The sequence below is a fragment of the Silene latifolia genome, chromosome 4, assembly GCF_048544455.1.
Source record: "Silene latifolia isolate original U9 population chromosome 4, ASM4854445v1, whole genome shotgun sequence".
NCBI lineage: Eukaryota > Viridiplantae > Streptophyta > Magnoliopsida > Caryophyllales > Caryophyllaceae > Silene > Silene latifolia.
In genome coordinates this window covers 108,997,155-109,014,590 of record NC_133529.1, presented here as the reverse complement: position 1 = coordinate 109,014,590, position 17,436 = coordinate 108,997,155, and the positions used below count along the sequence as shown (strand labels likewise).

Sequence of the window (17,436 nt, the reverse complement as noted above, 5' to 3'; positions counted from 1 at the left end):
AGCCATGTAGCTTGGTAGAGCTACATTGGCTTACAAGCAGGATCATATTTTTCGTCTCCAATGGTGAGCATACCGCTTGACAATTTTTAGTAATTGCAAGCAAGTCCCTAAATGCAACCATTGGAGTTGCTCTTATATTTTTGACACCTCATCTTCTCTTTCCTTCAACTCTCTTTTTATCATTCTTTAAAGTTAAAACCCGTATTTCAGCACAATGAAGAGTTTTCTCTTACTTTTCTTTGGGCCCACTGTATATATTTACCAATTTTTTTATAATATTATATTACACCTTCAAAGTAAACAATAATAAATCAAGAGACAAGAAAACAAATAAAATAAGGCAAAGGTGGCATAGGAGCCAAGAAAGAAAGCCTCTGTGTAGGGAGTTTACCTGAACTTAAGAGGAAATTGTAAAGGGCTCTACAACAAAGAGTTGTCCTTTTGCCATGAAAGAGAAAGTTAAAAGGTAGGTAAACACTCTACATTGTGCATGCTCTTAAAAACACGAAAACAGAGGTTGTGTCTTTACTCTATTTTACGTGTAGTTTCTAGGATTATTTGTGATGGTTTTTGCTCTGATTTTGAGGTGGTGTTAGGGTTGCTAATGGAGGAGGGAGTGGTGATTTGTGACGGTTATCGGGAATCGGGCCTAGGATAGTGCATGAATCAAGTCAAAATCGGATTAAAAATTGAGTTCCTTTTCGCTTTAAACTTAGCTCAAAACGAGAACGGAAACGAACAATAAACTTTGAAAATTGATTTATCAAAATTATTTGAATAAAATTTAAGGGTTTTGATATATACAATCCATTGGGTTGTATTTAAGCATTTAATATCTTCCATATTTGGTATTGAATTAGGAATTTAAGACTAAATTATACACAACCCAATGCAATTAATGCATATATTAAAATATATCAAAAATAATTTGCTAAAAAATTATTTTTCAAATAAAACTTTAAAATTAATTGCAAAATAAATAAAACATTAAAAACTCATTTAAAGTGCAATCAAAATAAATTCATTTAATTTGAATTACATCGTAAATCAAACTCCACCGACTTCATCAGTTGTCTTTTATCCCGCTCATATATTAGCGTCATATCATCATCGGGTATTTGTCGGAAGTCCGCAGATACAAGTATCGTGACGGATACGGGTATCTACACCTTGACTCATCAGTAGGGGTGATAATGAGACGAGACAGTTCGTGAGCCACTCGAGGCCGGCTCAGTGAAAGTTAGGCTCGTGCGAGCTCGACTCAAAGCTTGAGATCGGCTATTGTTCTTTACGAGTCAAGCCGAGCAAGCTTGGCTCGAAAAGCTTGCGAGTAGCTCAATATTTTTAACACTATAATTTGCCTTTTTACAATTTTTTTAAATGAGTTTTCTTTATATTTAATTCTTGAAAATAAAATAATCTAAAAAAAAATTGTGTCTCGACTCTTGAGTCTTGAGACTAGTCCCATAGTTGCATAGCAATGTTTAGTATAATGGGGTCTTAAGACCACAATTCAATAAGATAACATTTTATTACTAAACTAGTATAGAGCCCGTGCGAATGCACGGTATTTTAGAATGTCATGTGTAGAGAACTTAACAATTAGAGCTAATAATAATAATATATAAATGAACTTTGAATTTTATTTGTAATTATTTTTACAATTATTAATGTGTAAAAATACTAAGAATTAAAATAGAACGAATTTTACATTTTTAAGCGGAATAAGTTTATGATTAAAAAAAGAAGATTGTTAGTTTAATTACAAAAACTTATGCTTATTTTTACGTATTTGAAGCTTATAACTATTTTTGTAATTTTTGTTACAATATACGGAGTAACAATTTAAACGAAGTAAAAAATTTAAAGAATAAAAAAGTGAAAAGCACGTAGTGATTTTAATAATATGAGTAAAATCTGCATATGTTTTAAATAGAAAATTTACGACATTTAAAATACATATATTTGACTAATGAGATAATAATGAATAAAATAAATTTGGCCCAACTATAAAAGCTGCGGTGTTTGATAAGATACTTTGACACATAAAGACCATATATTAGGTCCAATACATACCTAGATAAAGTTAGGCCCAATGTCTAGTTAAAAGCATTTAGGCTGGAAAATTTTCAGTTTTCTTATTCTTTTAGTTTAAGGGGGATTATCAACTTAGTAATGTGCGTGGTTCGAACTTCTTAATCCAAGCAAAATGTTCAGAGTTCAAACTCAACTATATAAGCTTGCTTGAGTCGAGCTGAACTCAAGCTGCAGCCAAGCTTGAGCTACACTTCAAATATCGATCTAGAGCTCAAGCCCATAACTCTATCGTCTCCGTATGGAAGGATTTCTGGTTTCCAATTACTCTCCTCATCGTTAACAAAAGTTCCTGGGGATGGAAATATTCTTTACAGCATTTCTCTAGTCTTAACTTTATTTGTTCAAAATAATGTAACCTAAAAATAAGTTGTTCAACAAGTACTCCAATCGAACTATTTGGTCCAACTCGTTATTTACAGTAAGAAACACTCCCTCTGTCTCAGCCATTTATTTACCGTTGGTTTTAGCACAAAGATCAAGGAAAGAGGAGGGAGTCAATCATAGGATGATAAGTGCACCAAATTGAGTGTGGATGATCAAATTGTCATCCAAGGCATTCCTAAAATAAAAAGGTAAACATTTGACTTAAACACCCAAAATAGAATAGGTAAACAAATGATAGGATGATGGAGTATACGGGAAAGTAAGTGTTGGGCTATCTGAAAATCAAAGTTTATCAAAAGCTTGGAAAAATCACATAGATGTATATATTCAACGCAACACTGCAAAACAATTCCGTGTTTTTGTCATTGTATTCACTATTACCTTAACTGTCAAATGCAAAAGGGTTACATTCAAATGTGAGTTCAAATGAATAATGAATGATACCACAAATACAGTAGACCTCAACTATAAGAAAAAAAATTATTTGAAGAAAACATGACAAAAGTTTGAAGGCTTTTTCGAAAATGAAACCATATTCTAACAAGATGAGTTATGATTTGGCCACAAGATGTTCCACAGATAGGAAGTAGCTCCCCACAAGGATAAATGACGCCAAACCACACCTAGCCGTCCTAAGAGAGATTCCTCTGAATAAAACTTTGCGATCAGCAGGGTGGATTCCGGTAAGTCTTTCAAACCAGTTTCCAGGACGCTTCCATTTCAGGAGCTTCCTTTCCATAGCCAAATACCTGGGTAGCACAATGCACTGAGATCGGGTTCTAGAAGTATCGAAACCATGTGAAACAGCACCTGCCAATGACCCAGAAAACCCAGCTGCCAAGCTGACAGCTAGAGGAGAAAGGGGTCCGATTTCGTCATTTGTCTCAGGAGGAGGATCCATTCCGACAGCTTTCCAATCAAGCATTCTGAGGTGCAAAAACTGCCAGCTGCCAAAAAAAATGCCACCAAAAACAGAATCCCGGGCTATTCCCCCACGAAGGCCTCTCCACATAGCCCTCAATCCTTCCAATTTGATGATATCAATAGGTCGTTTAACATCGGTGGCACTAGGTGGCTTCCCAGAGCCAGTAATCGTCCAAGGATAATTTCTCAAGGCATTGGCCATATTATGATTTTTCGAAGATAGGACAGATAAAAGGCTAACAGTACGGTCAAGTGCTACTTTATCTGGAACGAATCCCGGCAGTAACCTAGAGATCACGGGCGTCACCATGTGTTTAGTAGCTGAATTACTACTACTGCTAGATATAGGAACAGCTGAAGTTACTTGTTTCCGAAGCATTATCATCTCAAATGGTGAGTTCAGGAAAGATTCCACAGCTCCGGCTGCCATCCCAGCCAAAAGGGCTTCGGAAACATATACATTATTATCAATGCGGCCATCTTTATAGTAAGCGGTCAAAATTTCATAGACCCCAAAACGAGCACCAACACTAGTGACTCTTCCCAGTGTCAACCAAGTAAAACCTCTGTACAACCCTGAATATCCCGACAAGGACTCAACCCGGCCCAAGACCTGAGATGTGGTTAGCTGTTTGCTTGAAGTAGCACCGACTTGAATGAGAGTCTTTATAGTATCAAGTGGGTAGGTAAGAGTTGTGCCCAGAGATACAGAGGCTGCAGCTGCAAGAGCATGGCTTACAAAAACTGGGTTCCTCAGTAGTTCATCCATCTACTAATTAGATAAAACGATCCCGTGGATCGGATATGACTAATACGATTTCAAAAAATGAAATGGAACAGCCATTTGATAGCAACTTTGAATGAATTCACCCTGCAATGCATCAGAAAAACCAGTTGAAACAAAGGTTACTCCTTTTTACATTTCATCGAACAGTTGATGTGCATTATATAACCTCCACAAAAAACTAATGAAGGAGACCAAATTCTAAGAAATAGATAAATAATAACAGTTCAGATTTCCGTTTTCTTATAAGTGAATGAGCAAGAAATCGAGTGGTAATTGAAAAATAGGAAGAGATAAAGAAATGAGAAGAAAACGATGATAACCTGAAGACGAATGGTAGATTTAATGTCAACGGCGGATGATGATGATTCGATCCTTTTGGGGAAATTGAGAAATCTAGGGTTCTCAACAATTTTTTAACAAGTGGTTTTGGAAGGGTTTAAGTGTAGAAGACGGTTGACCAACGACCTAAACTTGATCATCAATACATTTTTTTTGGTACTCAACTTGATCATGAATACATACATTAACGCTCCTATTGGAATTTCTTTTTTTTTTTTTTGAAAGATCCTATTGGAATTTCTTGGCGAATCCTTGTTTCAACAAAGATAGAATGTAAATATTTCCTTATAAAAAGTGTTAATTCGTGATGCTTTTTGTCGCTCGTGTTTTACTTAGTGTCGCACTGTCGCCCGAATTTGACATTAACTTTCCAATTCTACCCCTAAACCTATTTTATCTCTTGACTTTCCAATTATATTTATCTCAAAACTTCATAACTAATTACATACGGAGTAACTTTTAACATTTTATATCATAAACGACCACAATTCACAAGCAAGAAACAACGTAAATTAATCAAATTCAATCGTAGACTTTCTTCAATTTTCATTTTCCATTTTCGTTAGTTTATTCCAATGGACTGAATCCAAACCATCTTCAATTTTTGTTTATTCCATCATCGACTGAACTTTCATCTTCATTCTTGAATTTGATCTAAAATCCAAATCAAAGTCACTTTTATGAGCTTACCAATCTTCTGCTCAAAAACAATGAGGTTCGTCCCACTAAAATCAGTCAATTCAGATCTAGTAGCATTATTCCAGTTCAAGGTATTACGAAAGGAGCACTTTCAGTGCGAGCAAGATGAAACCACTAACATTTTGTGCGGAGATGGCGACAAGCCGACAACAGCCATGGAAATTCCGTCCAAACAAAACGACGACGTCACAGACATGTCGTGTTGACCACACGAGGAAACCACTGCTATTTCGTGCATCTTAAACGGCAAACCCAGCCCCATCTCATGCGACTAACACGACCACTCCGCTACTATGTCGTGTATCCAACACGACTCACCACAACGCACGTACCGTCACAGAAACAAACTACACAACCAAATTACCATTGTAAGATGTAAATGTTGGAAAATTTATGATTTAAGATTTATTTTAATTATAAGTCTTAATAGTGTTTGACCAAGTATTAATATTTGGTTTGATAATGCTTTTACTCCACCTTTATTTTCTATGAGTTACCAGTATTGTTTTTTTTGACAGAATTATGGACTAATTAAGAATTGGTTTAAAGTGGAGTAAAGAGAGAGTATTAATGATTCATACGTTTTGGTATTGCTTAGACCAACTATTTAAACACATGTATTTACTATATGAATGATGGCATGATATTTACGATGTTTAACACTCGTCTTTCTAACGGGCAAGAGTTCATCTTTTGGGCTATAAAAACAACCGTCATTTAGCTCATTGTGCATGGGTTTTGATTATGCATAAATAAGTTTTTCTAAAGTATCGTACATACTCTTGGTCATACATATTATCATATATACACTTATATATTTATGAATAATGTCAAGATAATTACTTTACTTTTTAACCATAATTATTATTGAGTATTGGGCGATCATCGGTTCGGGGGCTTCTCTTGCTGCTACCGAAGGAGTCCAACGGGTTGTCGTATCTTGGGAGAGGAACACACTATTTGGTAGCCAGTGCAGTGGAGGCGTTATCTCTCTTAGGAAAGCGTCTAGCGCGATTCGACCCAGGCTACATCTTTCTTCTCTACTCTATTTTATATTATTATTCTTTTATTTATGCCTTTTATATTATTGTATATTGTTGTAATATTATTTACGGTAATATAATGCTCCACCTTTTCTAACAATCTAAGAGAGATAATGCATTACCGTAAATAATATTACAATTTTATGTAGAGATGAAGATAATACGTAAGTAGTGTTAATTACATAAATGACGTAACTAGTATTTCAAATTGTTGACACAGAGTCAAATTACACGTACATGTCATTGCTTGAAGTTTGTCAAATTGTCAGACTATTATTTTTTGTTTGAACTTTGATGTAACTCTTTGTTTGAGTTTCTTAATTTTTTTGTGTTCTTGGTTTGTATGTGAAATTTGATATTCCGTATATAATATGCTACGAAATATGATTTACTCTGTAGTAAAAAGCCGCATTAAAAAATACTCCATAGTACTTTGCTAATTGTCTCGCATGTATCTCACCCAATATTTATAGCTCATCTTCTTTGTGATTTTGTTTTCCTGCTGAAAATTTAGTCTTGTCCTTAAAGTGAATAAAATTGATTAGTTGTTAAAGTTTGTTTTGTGAAAATCATGGAGTTTGTATACCGTCATCGTGTTCTTGCGTTTTTGATAATATTAGTTCATATTTCAATCTGCTTAAAAAAAATATTTAATTAGTGTGTTTTTAGTGTGTTTTTTCATCTGATCCATCCATAGTAAGGGTTATGTTATGGCATGAGTTTTATTCTTATTTATAATGGTACAATTGTATTGTGGTGGAATATTTTATTATTTTTATGGATTTGGTAAATGTGGGGGTTATTTTCGATCTACAAGTTTTTATAATCTTTAGTTTTAGTGGTTAGCGGATCAATTTGGTCGCAAATATTCATGTTTGTGGAAAAAAATATATAATTTAATTTTTTTTTTTTTTTGGGTGATGAGAATTATGTTATGAGTTATTTACGTTTACTCACATGAAGATTTACTTTATGTATGTGTCTCTATGATATTATATTGACAATATTTTGATTTAAGATTTTGTTTATGAGTGTTAGTATTTAACGAATTATTCAATATGGTTTAATGAGCCTTTAATCCAACTTTAATTTAGGAGTTATGAGAAAGATTATGGTATTGATCAACATTACTCCATATTGACTTTTATGATTTAATTGGCTTTATGGCTATGTTGTTAAATGTTAACGGCTCTTTGATTTTGTGGTTTTTATCACTTGTGAATTGTCATTATTTTTGAGATTTATATTGTTTCTTTTCTTGTATTTTTGATAGAAATGATAGTTATATGATTATTGTGAATTGTGAAATAAAATTGGTGGAAATTATTATGAGTGTTTTATGATTTGAGCAAGTATTTTAAATATTGGTTAGACGAGTCATTTACTCTTTTATTTTGGAGATTATGAGAAATTTTTAAACTTGGTGAATGTTATCTAGTAGGTGATTATGTTTTTATATGTGGTTTTATGAGTATTTATTATTGTTTTCAATATTGTCAATCCGTTTTGTAAATGCTTAAAGAGTAATGTTTGTTTCAATATTGATCTTATCACCATGTTTATTTGCAGTAAGTGGATTATACATCTGATGTAGTACATCAGATGATATAGTTTTTGAGTTTTAATCTAATTTTTTTGAGTTTTAATCTAAATTTTTTGAGTTTTATTTTAAAGTTTTTTAGTTTATTTACTTAAACTTTAATCTCAAAAAGTTACATTATAATTCAAAAAAATTACATATAAGCTCAAAAAAATTTGATTTTTGACATCATAAAACTAAAATGTAATTTATAAACTCTATAGTACTCGAAAAAAATACACAAAAACTCAAAAAGTCATTAAGTATGATGTAGTACATCCGATGTACAATCCTTTTTCTCGTTTATTTGGCATTGATATGTAATGTAATGAGCACATTTGGAGTTTTTGGTTTGGTGTATGGTTTTTGATCACAATTGAATTGGTGACATATACTCATGAGATTTTATCACATGTACTAGTTAAATATGGTGAAAGCATGCATAGAATTTAGGACATAAATTATATATTTCACTAATTGTATTTTTCTTTCTTTACTTGAAGGAATGTTAAAGGGAGGTGGTCATTTATTTTTGAGACCAAAGGCCACCATGGTTATATATTATATTTATTTTTATATGGTGGATGACCCTTCTCGTGGCTATTTATTTTTATATGGCGGAGGTTTGGTATCATGGCTATTTATTTTTACGGAGATGCGGTATCATGGAGATTTTCGTTGTGGATTATTATTATTATTATCACTACTACAAATCCAGGCAACTACAACGCCCCTTTAATAACGATTATTCACGAAAATCACAATAGACGTTGTAGAATGTATGACGCGAATTTTACTAAAATTAATTACAACGGGTATGGTTATAAAAACCGTTGTTATTAGTTTTAACAACGGGTCACACATGCACAACCGTTGTTAATAATTTGGCGCAAAATTGGCGCAAAGTTAGTGAAAAGTAATTACAACGGTTACTTTTGTAACCCGTTGTTAAAACATATTTGACAACGGGTGTTTTTTACAACCGTCGTTAAAACATATTTCACAACGGTTGTTGTTTAATAACCGTTGTCAATACCTTCCATACTATAAACCACACAAACACAAGTCTGCTGCAGCCACAAAACACAACCCTTAATACACAAACACAAACACAAACACAAAGAACAAACAAACACAAAACACACACTTTCTCTTTCTCTCTTTCTCTCTTTCTCATCGTCGCTTTATCTTCTCGCCGTCACTGTTGATTTCATCGTCTCTTACGTTCTGTATTTATCAGGTAAATCTCGCCGTCACTGTTAGTTTCATCGTCATTATTTTCTTTTTCTATTTATTTCTTTTGCATGTATATGTTTTTATCGACCATTATGTTATTTGTTTAAGTATTGTTCGCATAATTAGTTAGTAAAACAATGAAGAAGCAAGATGAAGAAGCAAGATAAACATAATTAATATATATATATATATATATATATATATATATATATATATATATATATATATATATATTTATAAATACATAAATTAAAAAAAAAATTACATATATAAAAATGCAATTCTTATATTTTCATAGAGGATCTTATTCTGCTCTATCGTATCCGTCCTCTCCTCCTTGGCTATTTGGAGGTTCCGTTCAGCAGTTGCTATATCGTCATATAGCCGCAATCTTTCGCTCCGTCAAGCCATCTTATTTGGCGTGCTTCAGTGCGGATCGAGCATCCGCAAGGTAGCTCCTGAAACTTTCCTCAATATGGAGGAACCGGCGGATGAAGCTGTTGTTGTTCTCGATCATAGTAAGAGTCTTAAGGATGAAATCATTCATTTTGTTGGAGTTTGGAGTTTGTTTTGAAAGATTAAGTAGAGTTATTTATTTGGAGTTTGTTTTAGCAGTTAGGGTTTGGAGATGTATATATTGAGATAATGGAAATGTTAGTTGAGATAATGCAATGTATTTATACTAAGCAATGTGTGGGTTGAGTTGTTTTTTAATTAATATATATGTTAGGAAGTTGTGCCATAATCATCATATCTCTCAATGTTGCTTCAAATCTTATTACTAACCCTTCTCATTCCATATTGTCCGTTCATATGCACAGTGATGTCAGTAATAATGCATGCATCGGAATTCTAACGGGCCGTAATTATGCATGCATCTAGTAATATTTAATTTAATTTTTTTTTATTTTTTAAGAACAAACAACAACGGTTATTTACAAACAACCCGTTGTCTTTAGTTATAACAACGGTTTTGTATATTAAAACCCGTTGTTATAACTTTCCCCCCAAAATTGAGTCACACTTTCCACAACGGGTTTTTATACTTAAAACCGTTGTTAATATTTTTAACAACGGTTTCCTTAAGAAAACCAACCGTTGTTAAAACCTTTTACAACGGACGCTTTAACAACGTCCGCTTTTTTATATAACAACGGTTTTTGACCGTTGTTATAGCCTGTATTTGTAGTAGTGTATATTATATTGGATACCACGAGCTTGGAAGCGAAATGATCAAAGAGTTATCGAGATATATTCTATATACTTATATTATTCGAGCCGCCTATCATTCCTATTCCATTGTTATGTGGTGGAAGATTTTTAGATAAAAGCTAAAATCGCAAAGTTTGATGAGAAAATGAGTTATTTGAGACGTGGTCTTTGAGACACGTGTTTTTCCATCATGATGGTGGTCTTATTTGAATATTCAGAAAGTGATATCACGGATCTGTTTATGAAAAAGCCGGCCGGCAAGTACGTACTTGAATTATGAGAATTGAATCGTCGAGGGGAATGAGACTTATTGCCCATGTGGTAGCCATCGCAGTGGAAACCCGTCTTCAAAGATTGGAGATCCCATGAAAGAAGTTCAACGGGTAATAACGAAGCTGTGGGTGGACTAATTAAGGAGAACACCATTTATTTGGCGGATATTTTATTTTGGTCCGCGTCTCATTCCTATGGCGAAGTGTGATATTGTGTTTCATGAGGTGCTCTCAATGATTTTGGTTATGACGGTTTAAGGTTGAGCATTGACTCTTAATGAATCCGAAGGCATAATTTTTTGCGGGGTGGATGTCACACCTACCCTTGGAGGATTCACCTAATGAGTGTTCGTAGTGTGGTCGCTACTATGGGACGTGGGCAACTCCCTAGAGGCACTCATGATACAAGATACATGCGCATGACCATTAACGCGCACCACAGATAGAACCTGATCGATTGCCCGTGCCGTGTGTGTGGTGAGTCCAAGCTTGATCTAAGGGACCTAGTTCAAAGTATTTATACTACTATGGTTCTTTCGAGTGCAAGCTCACTTACACTAAGTGTTGGTTCAAACCCGAAAGGTACCTACACCTATTACGCGGTATTGTATGCTCACTATTATTATTTTCATATAAAAAATTTATTTTACTACTAAATCTTATTTATTTATATTTTCAAATGTTTTCAAATTCTTAAATCATGTGGGGGATTGTTGGAAAATTTATGATTTAAGATTTATTTTAATTATAAGTCTTAATAGTGTTTGACCAAGTATTAATATTTGGTTTGATAATGCTTTTACTCCACCTTTATTTTCTATGAGTTACCAGTATGTTTTTTTTGACAGAATTATGGACTAATTAAGAATTGGTTTAAAGTGGAGTAAAGAGAGAGTATTAATGATTCATACGTTTTGGTATTGCTTAGACCAACTATTTAAACACATGTATTTACTATATGAATGATGGCATGGTATTTACGATGTTTAACACTCGTCTTTCTAACGGGCAAGAGTTCATCTTTTGGGCTATAAAAACAACCGTCATTTAGCTCATTGTGCATGGGTTTTGATTATGCATAAATAAGTTTTTCTAAAGTATCGTACATACTCTTGGTCATACATATTATCATATATACACTTATATATTTATGAATAATGTCAAGATAATTACTAGGGCCGGCAAATAATGACACGACACGAAAACACGACACGAACCCGACACAAAATTAACGGGTTTGGGTTGAGGCTCAATGACCCATTTATGTAAGTGGGTCGACACGAACACGACTCGATATTTAACTGGGTCGGGTTTGGGTTGAGCTATCTAAACACGAACCCGACACGAATGATCTGTTTACTAAATTAGTCCTAATTTTCTTTTATCCTTCATCGCAAAAATATACTTAAACTTTCCAAATATTGACATGACACGAAAACACGACACGAATCCGTCACGAAATTAGCAGGTTAGGGTTGAGGCTTGATGACCCATTTATGTAAGTGGGTCGACACGAACACAACACGAGATTTAAATGGGTCGAATTTGGGTTGAAGGGTTTGTGACCCGTTTATATGTGACACGAACACGAACCCGACACGACCCGATCTGTTTGTCAGGTCTAATAATTACTTTACTTTTTAACCATAATTATTATTGAGCATTGGGCGATCATCGGTTCGGGGGCTTCTCTTGTTGCTACCGAAGGAGTCCAACGGGTTGTCGTATCTTGGGAGAGGAACACACTATTTGGTAACCAGTGCAGTGGAGGCATTATCTCTCTTAGTAAAGCGCCTAGCGCGATTCGACCCAGGCTACATCTTTCTTCTCTACTCTATTTTATATTATTATTCTTTTATTTATGCCTTTTATATTATTGTACTAGATTTAATGCCCGTGCGATGCACGGGCCACTTGTAATATTATATTTTATAAGCAGTTGTTGAACATTACGTTTATTATCTCGATGCTTGCATTAGTAAAAGTGTATGTAGTTAACAACTAAAAGGCCATCTCAATAATAGTTAATCAGAACCTTGTTTTTATAAAATGTTGGCAGAGTTATATAATTTACTTATTACTTATATAATATTTTATAAAATGTTGTCAGAGTTATATCAATTAGTTATATAATATCGAAGTTAATTTATTTTAGGGAAATGATAAATACAACCCACTAGGTTGTATTTAAGCATTTAATACCCTTCCTAATTTGGTATTAATTTAGAAATTAGAGTATAAATTACACATAAATTAATACAATTAATGCATATATTAAGTATTTATTTCCCTTTTTAGTTTCTTAAATACAACCCACTGGGTTGTATTTATCATTACCCTTTATTTTATTAGTTTTGATCTTTTGGATACCTGTTTTCTTTTAGCTACCTAACTTGCAAAATAGTAATTGTAATTACATAAAGGTCTCAATTCTCGTGCTAATCAAGCCTTATTTGTTATTAATGGAGAGAGTTAGCTAATAAATTCTCTACCTTCATTTTAGGAGTGTACTAAGTTAGGCATCGCGCCGTGCTCATTTCTAGATTGTTAAATCGGTTTTTGCTCCTAAACTTATAAGATCATTATATAGTACCTTTTCTCCATAAACAAACCGAGTACACTTGACACCTTATTATAAGCTATAATTGAGATAGTATTATCTGGTTAAGCTAAAACTCCATGAAAGTCGTATTTGGTATTCTTTTAATAAATGAACATAAAAAGATGATCCATATATTATTAAACAATTTTATCTTGTTGTTATGTTTTTTTTAAAATTCTCGCTTCCGCTTCAATAATCACCAACTCGCTATTATCATCAAAACCTGCTAAAATTTTGCCTTGCTCACAAAGCCAATTCAATACCATAGACTAATAACTCATAAAAGTGACTATATCATCGATGATATATATATTCTTATTATATACTCAAGTAGTCAACTCGATCGTATTGAACCATTATATTCGTATAAACTTACTCTAAGTCTGACTTGTTTTGGCTTCTAATGCACGTTAAGGTCAACTTTTTCATTGGACTCAAAATTCACAATCTATGCTTAAAAATTTGATGTTCCATCCGCTTAATCTATGTTTTTTTCGAGCGCAAGTTTTATTAATTTGTAATTCTCGTCTTCGATTAGAAAACGTACTTATCACTCAATACATATTGCTCATTCTCGAGCATAAGTGATTTTAACAACTAATATACAACTTGGCGTTATTAATCAAATCAAATTTAAAACAACGCAAACTCTGTAAACTGAAACAAACCAGCATTGAAAAAAAGACAATATATAGCATAGGTAAAAATATATGTGTGAGAGAAATATTTTTTGCAAGTCTTTTATCACAACGTAGTGTAGAATTGATGTGGGGATAAGATAAAGAAATATATATTTATATTATTTGTTAAAATTTAAACTTATAGGTTTAGGTAGTTTATAATAACTAAACTTTTTAATATTGCTTGTAATCTCAACTTTCAATGAGAAAGCTCAAAGTAGCTCGTGACCGTTGGACTCTATATAATTGTTCGAAATAATCATCGTTTATGTATATAATAATAACAATTTTCTTGAATATTACCTCGCATGTATTAATCTATGACCATTGATGAATATTCATTACCCTTCACAAATATTAAAGGATAGGAGTATATAGTATTCTGTATAAATAATCTTCATTGAAGTGGAGTGTGATAATAGTCCTGACGGTAGCTAATAATTCCGATGTAAGTTAGCTTATCTCCGTCTCAATTATTTGCTGGCGTTTGATTAAAACATCTTTACAAAAAATAAAAAGACAAATAAATAATTAGGATAAAAGAAATAATAAGGTAGTAACGTCAACTGGGGTAATAATTCTTATCTTACTACACTATACTAAAACTTTGTCTTATTGATAAAGAAGTCTTATTTATTTTAAGTGTACTGTCTTGTAAAATTTAGATTTTTCCTTTCTAATTCTAATATCGTTCAAAACCCCAACTTTTAATGTAAAAAAAATCTCAAGTTGGTTTATGTCGGACTGTAAAAGGCTCGCTTCTCCACACAGATTTAATAATCAGAAACTAAGTAGGATCGTCACGAGTCTTCTAAACTTGTAATCTGTTAAAAAAAAGTTTTCAATGCAGATTCTTCCCACATGTACCGTAAAATAATAAAAATTTTAAAAATGAAACATTCTACAAAATTAAGCATGATAAAACAAATATTAGGTCGAATTTAAAAAATCATCGGTTAATTGAGATATTATTAACGTTTGTTTATAAATACCACTAAATATAGATGAAATAATATAACAGAATCATTATGTTATTAGATGTTCAAGTGACAAAAATTGTCACGTAGTTCTCTCATATAAACTATAAAAAACGCGCTTCTGAGATCTTTCTCGCATATGATTACCTGAATCCGTTAGTTTGCAAGTCTATTGTTGTATCTTGTATGCAGGCTTTAAAAGTAGAATCATGAATTCACCTAGTATTAGTACCTTGTACCTACAAAACAAAAACAGATGGTACTTAATTAGAGAACAAAAACATAAGAAGAAAAAGAATCAAAAACATACAGACTAATTATATGTTTTGATAGACGGTGAGGCATGAAGATTTATATAAGCACATGGAGGTTGTGTTTGCTTAGGGTTGTTAATCTAATGATAGAATTTTAGTTGGTAAACAACTCAAATACGTACGTATATGTAATCAAATTGTATCTTAATTTAAATTTAAATAATTTTAGGTACTTCGTAAGAATTGGACTCTCTGTAATCACTCGAAAAAAGCTTCCTTTATTAATATAGATAGATATTGTTGTAATATTATTTACGGTAATATAATGCTCCACCTTTTCTAACAGTAAATATTCGACTATTCTGAGTATGAAATTTCCATACTCAATTACGAACTACACAACCAAATTACCAGATTTTGCAATTAAATGGTTTTAGTATAATTTGCAATTTGCCGCTCCAATTCAGTCCTGAATTTCCAGATTAAGGGAAAACTTGTTGTGTTTTGCAATTCGCCACTCTCTCTATTGATTTTACACCTAATAAAAACAATTCAAGTAATGAATTAAATTAACGAGAGTAATTTAGCTTAGTTGTTGTTATCGTCGTTGTCGTTGTCGGTTGTCGTCACAGCCGCGCCAAATGGGAAGCAGGGTAAATGTAAGGTGATAATTTGTTAATGATGAGTGTTGACTTTAGAAGGGTAATTAGGTAAGTGTGTTAAGTTTAAAAGGGTAATTTAGTAATTTAAACGGGCGATATAAGTAATTTTCGGGCGTCAAAAAGAAAAAGTGTTAATTAATTAATTATAGGTTAAAAAGTGATAATATTAGTCATAACATTTTATTATTAAAATATTAAATGGTCATTTTCTATTAAAAAAATATTGACATTTTCTCGGCTTATGTTGAGGCCGTCTCAATGCAGGCGTACTCGAATTTCTTTGGGTTCTTTATTTTAATATTTAGTACGGATTACTTACTCATTTTCCTTTCAGCCGCAGAATAATTTCAAGAGTCCAATTTTGCTCACTTGCAAAAGCATTTTCGGTTCACCTGCGAAATAGCTTCAGAAATCCAATTTTGCTCACCCTTAAAATTATGTTTTCGTTCACTTGCCTGCGAAATACTATTCTATTCACCTGCGGAATTATTTCAAAAATCCAGTTTTGTTCACTTAAGAAACTAAGCAAATTCAAGCTTTGTTCACCTACGAAACAAAGAAAAATCCTTTGTCAATCTATGATACGCATCTTAGTTCGTGAAACCAGATTTTTGGATCTTATATCTAAGCGAAACCATGTTTTGCTTTCTTAGTTTCAATAAAAAAATTTGTTATACTAGTTCCAACTCCTAAATTAGTTAAACAAAGTTTTGTTATGGTAGTTTTCAGTCAAGTCCTAGACCAGAGTTTTATGATTTTCAATGTTCAATTAGCTATTCCAGACAGTTAATACAAGAGGCTCATGTACGTTCCTTTAACTTATTTGTAACTTTTGGAATACTTTGACCTTCGTCTTACTCAAGGCAAGGAAGTGGGAAAAATAAGAGCCAAAGAGGGCTCCTGGGTGACAGGTCGGAGACCAACTGGGAGACTCTCACTACCATTTTGGAGAATTTTGAAGGAAGAAAAGAGGAATTGGCTCGGCGCTAGTCGGAGACAAAATGACCGGCCACCCGGCCGGAAGACCCTTCCAATCCAAGAGCTGAATTCAAAATTTAAAACAAAATTATTTCATATTTCCGATAAATCGATTTCTAAACTTTGTTGTTTATTTATCGCTCGTTTCCATCTTCCTTACCGAAATGGGACGTGGTTTTAAACCCTACTTCAATCAATCAACTCACCCTCTCGTAGGCTCAATACCCCATGAAAATGTACCTCGTACCAGCCCAAAACTTCCCCATTTTCGAGCCTTGAACAGCCCAATAACTAGGGACGTAGCCATAATGTGAATAAATTGGGCAAATCTCTCTATAATCAAATGAATTCAACCTCTTTTCCACAATTTATCGCTAGTTAGGATGTAAGTGATTATCACCTATTGTATTACACTCGATGGCACAATATAACCCGAAACCGTCATTAAGATCACCTACTTAAGTTCCTCCTCCTTTGTACCAATCGATCATAATTCTCTATAGATGACCTATTTAGTATGATAGTTATTCTAATTTACTAAAGTTTAACTCTCCATTTCTTTGTTTTATTTGTGCTATTCATTTCATTCTTGAAGAGTTAAAAACGATAAACACCTAAGAGGGGGAGGGGGTGAATTAGGTGTACCTTTTAAAAATTTTCTTCTTTACTTGGTTAATGACTAACACAAGTAAGATCTATTAATACGAGTTT

General features: G+C 33.0%; 1 protein-coding gene across 1 annotated transcript; it reads right to left on the bottom strand.

The window, feature by feature from the left end:
* Positions 1-2,823: 2,823 nt before the first annotated feature.
* On the bottom strand, positions 2,824-4,806 carry LOC141653790 (mitochondrial arginine transporter BAC2). The gene is made up of 2 exons (XM_074461642.1): positions 4,513-4,806; positions 2,824-4,276 (listed from the first exon to the last, which is right to left on the bottom strand). Exon 2 carries the CDS (start codon positions 4,172-4,174, stop codon positions 3,032-3,034), a length of 1,143 nt encoding a protein of 380 aa, XP_074317743.1. The 5' UTR covers positions 4,175-4,276; positions 4,513-4,806; the 3' UTR covers positions 2,824-3,031.
* Positions 4,807-17,436: the final 12,630 nt, after the last annotated feature.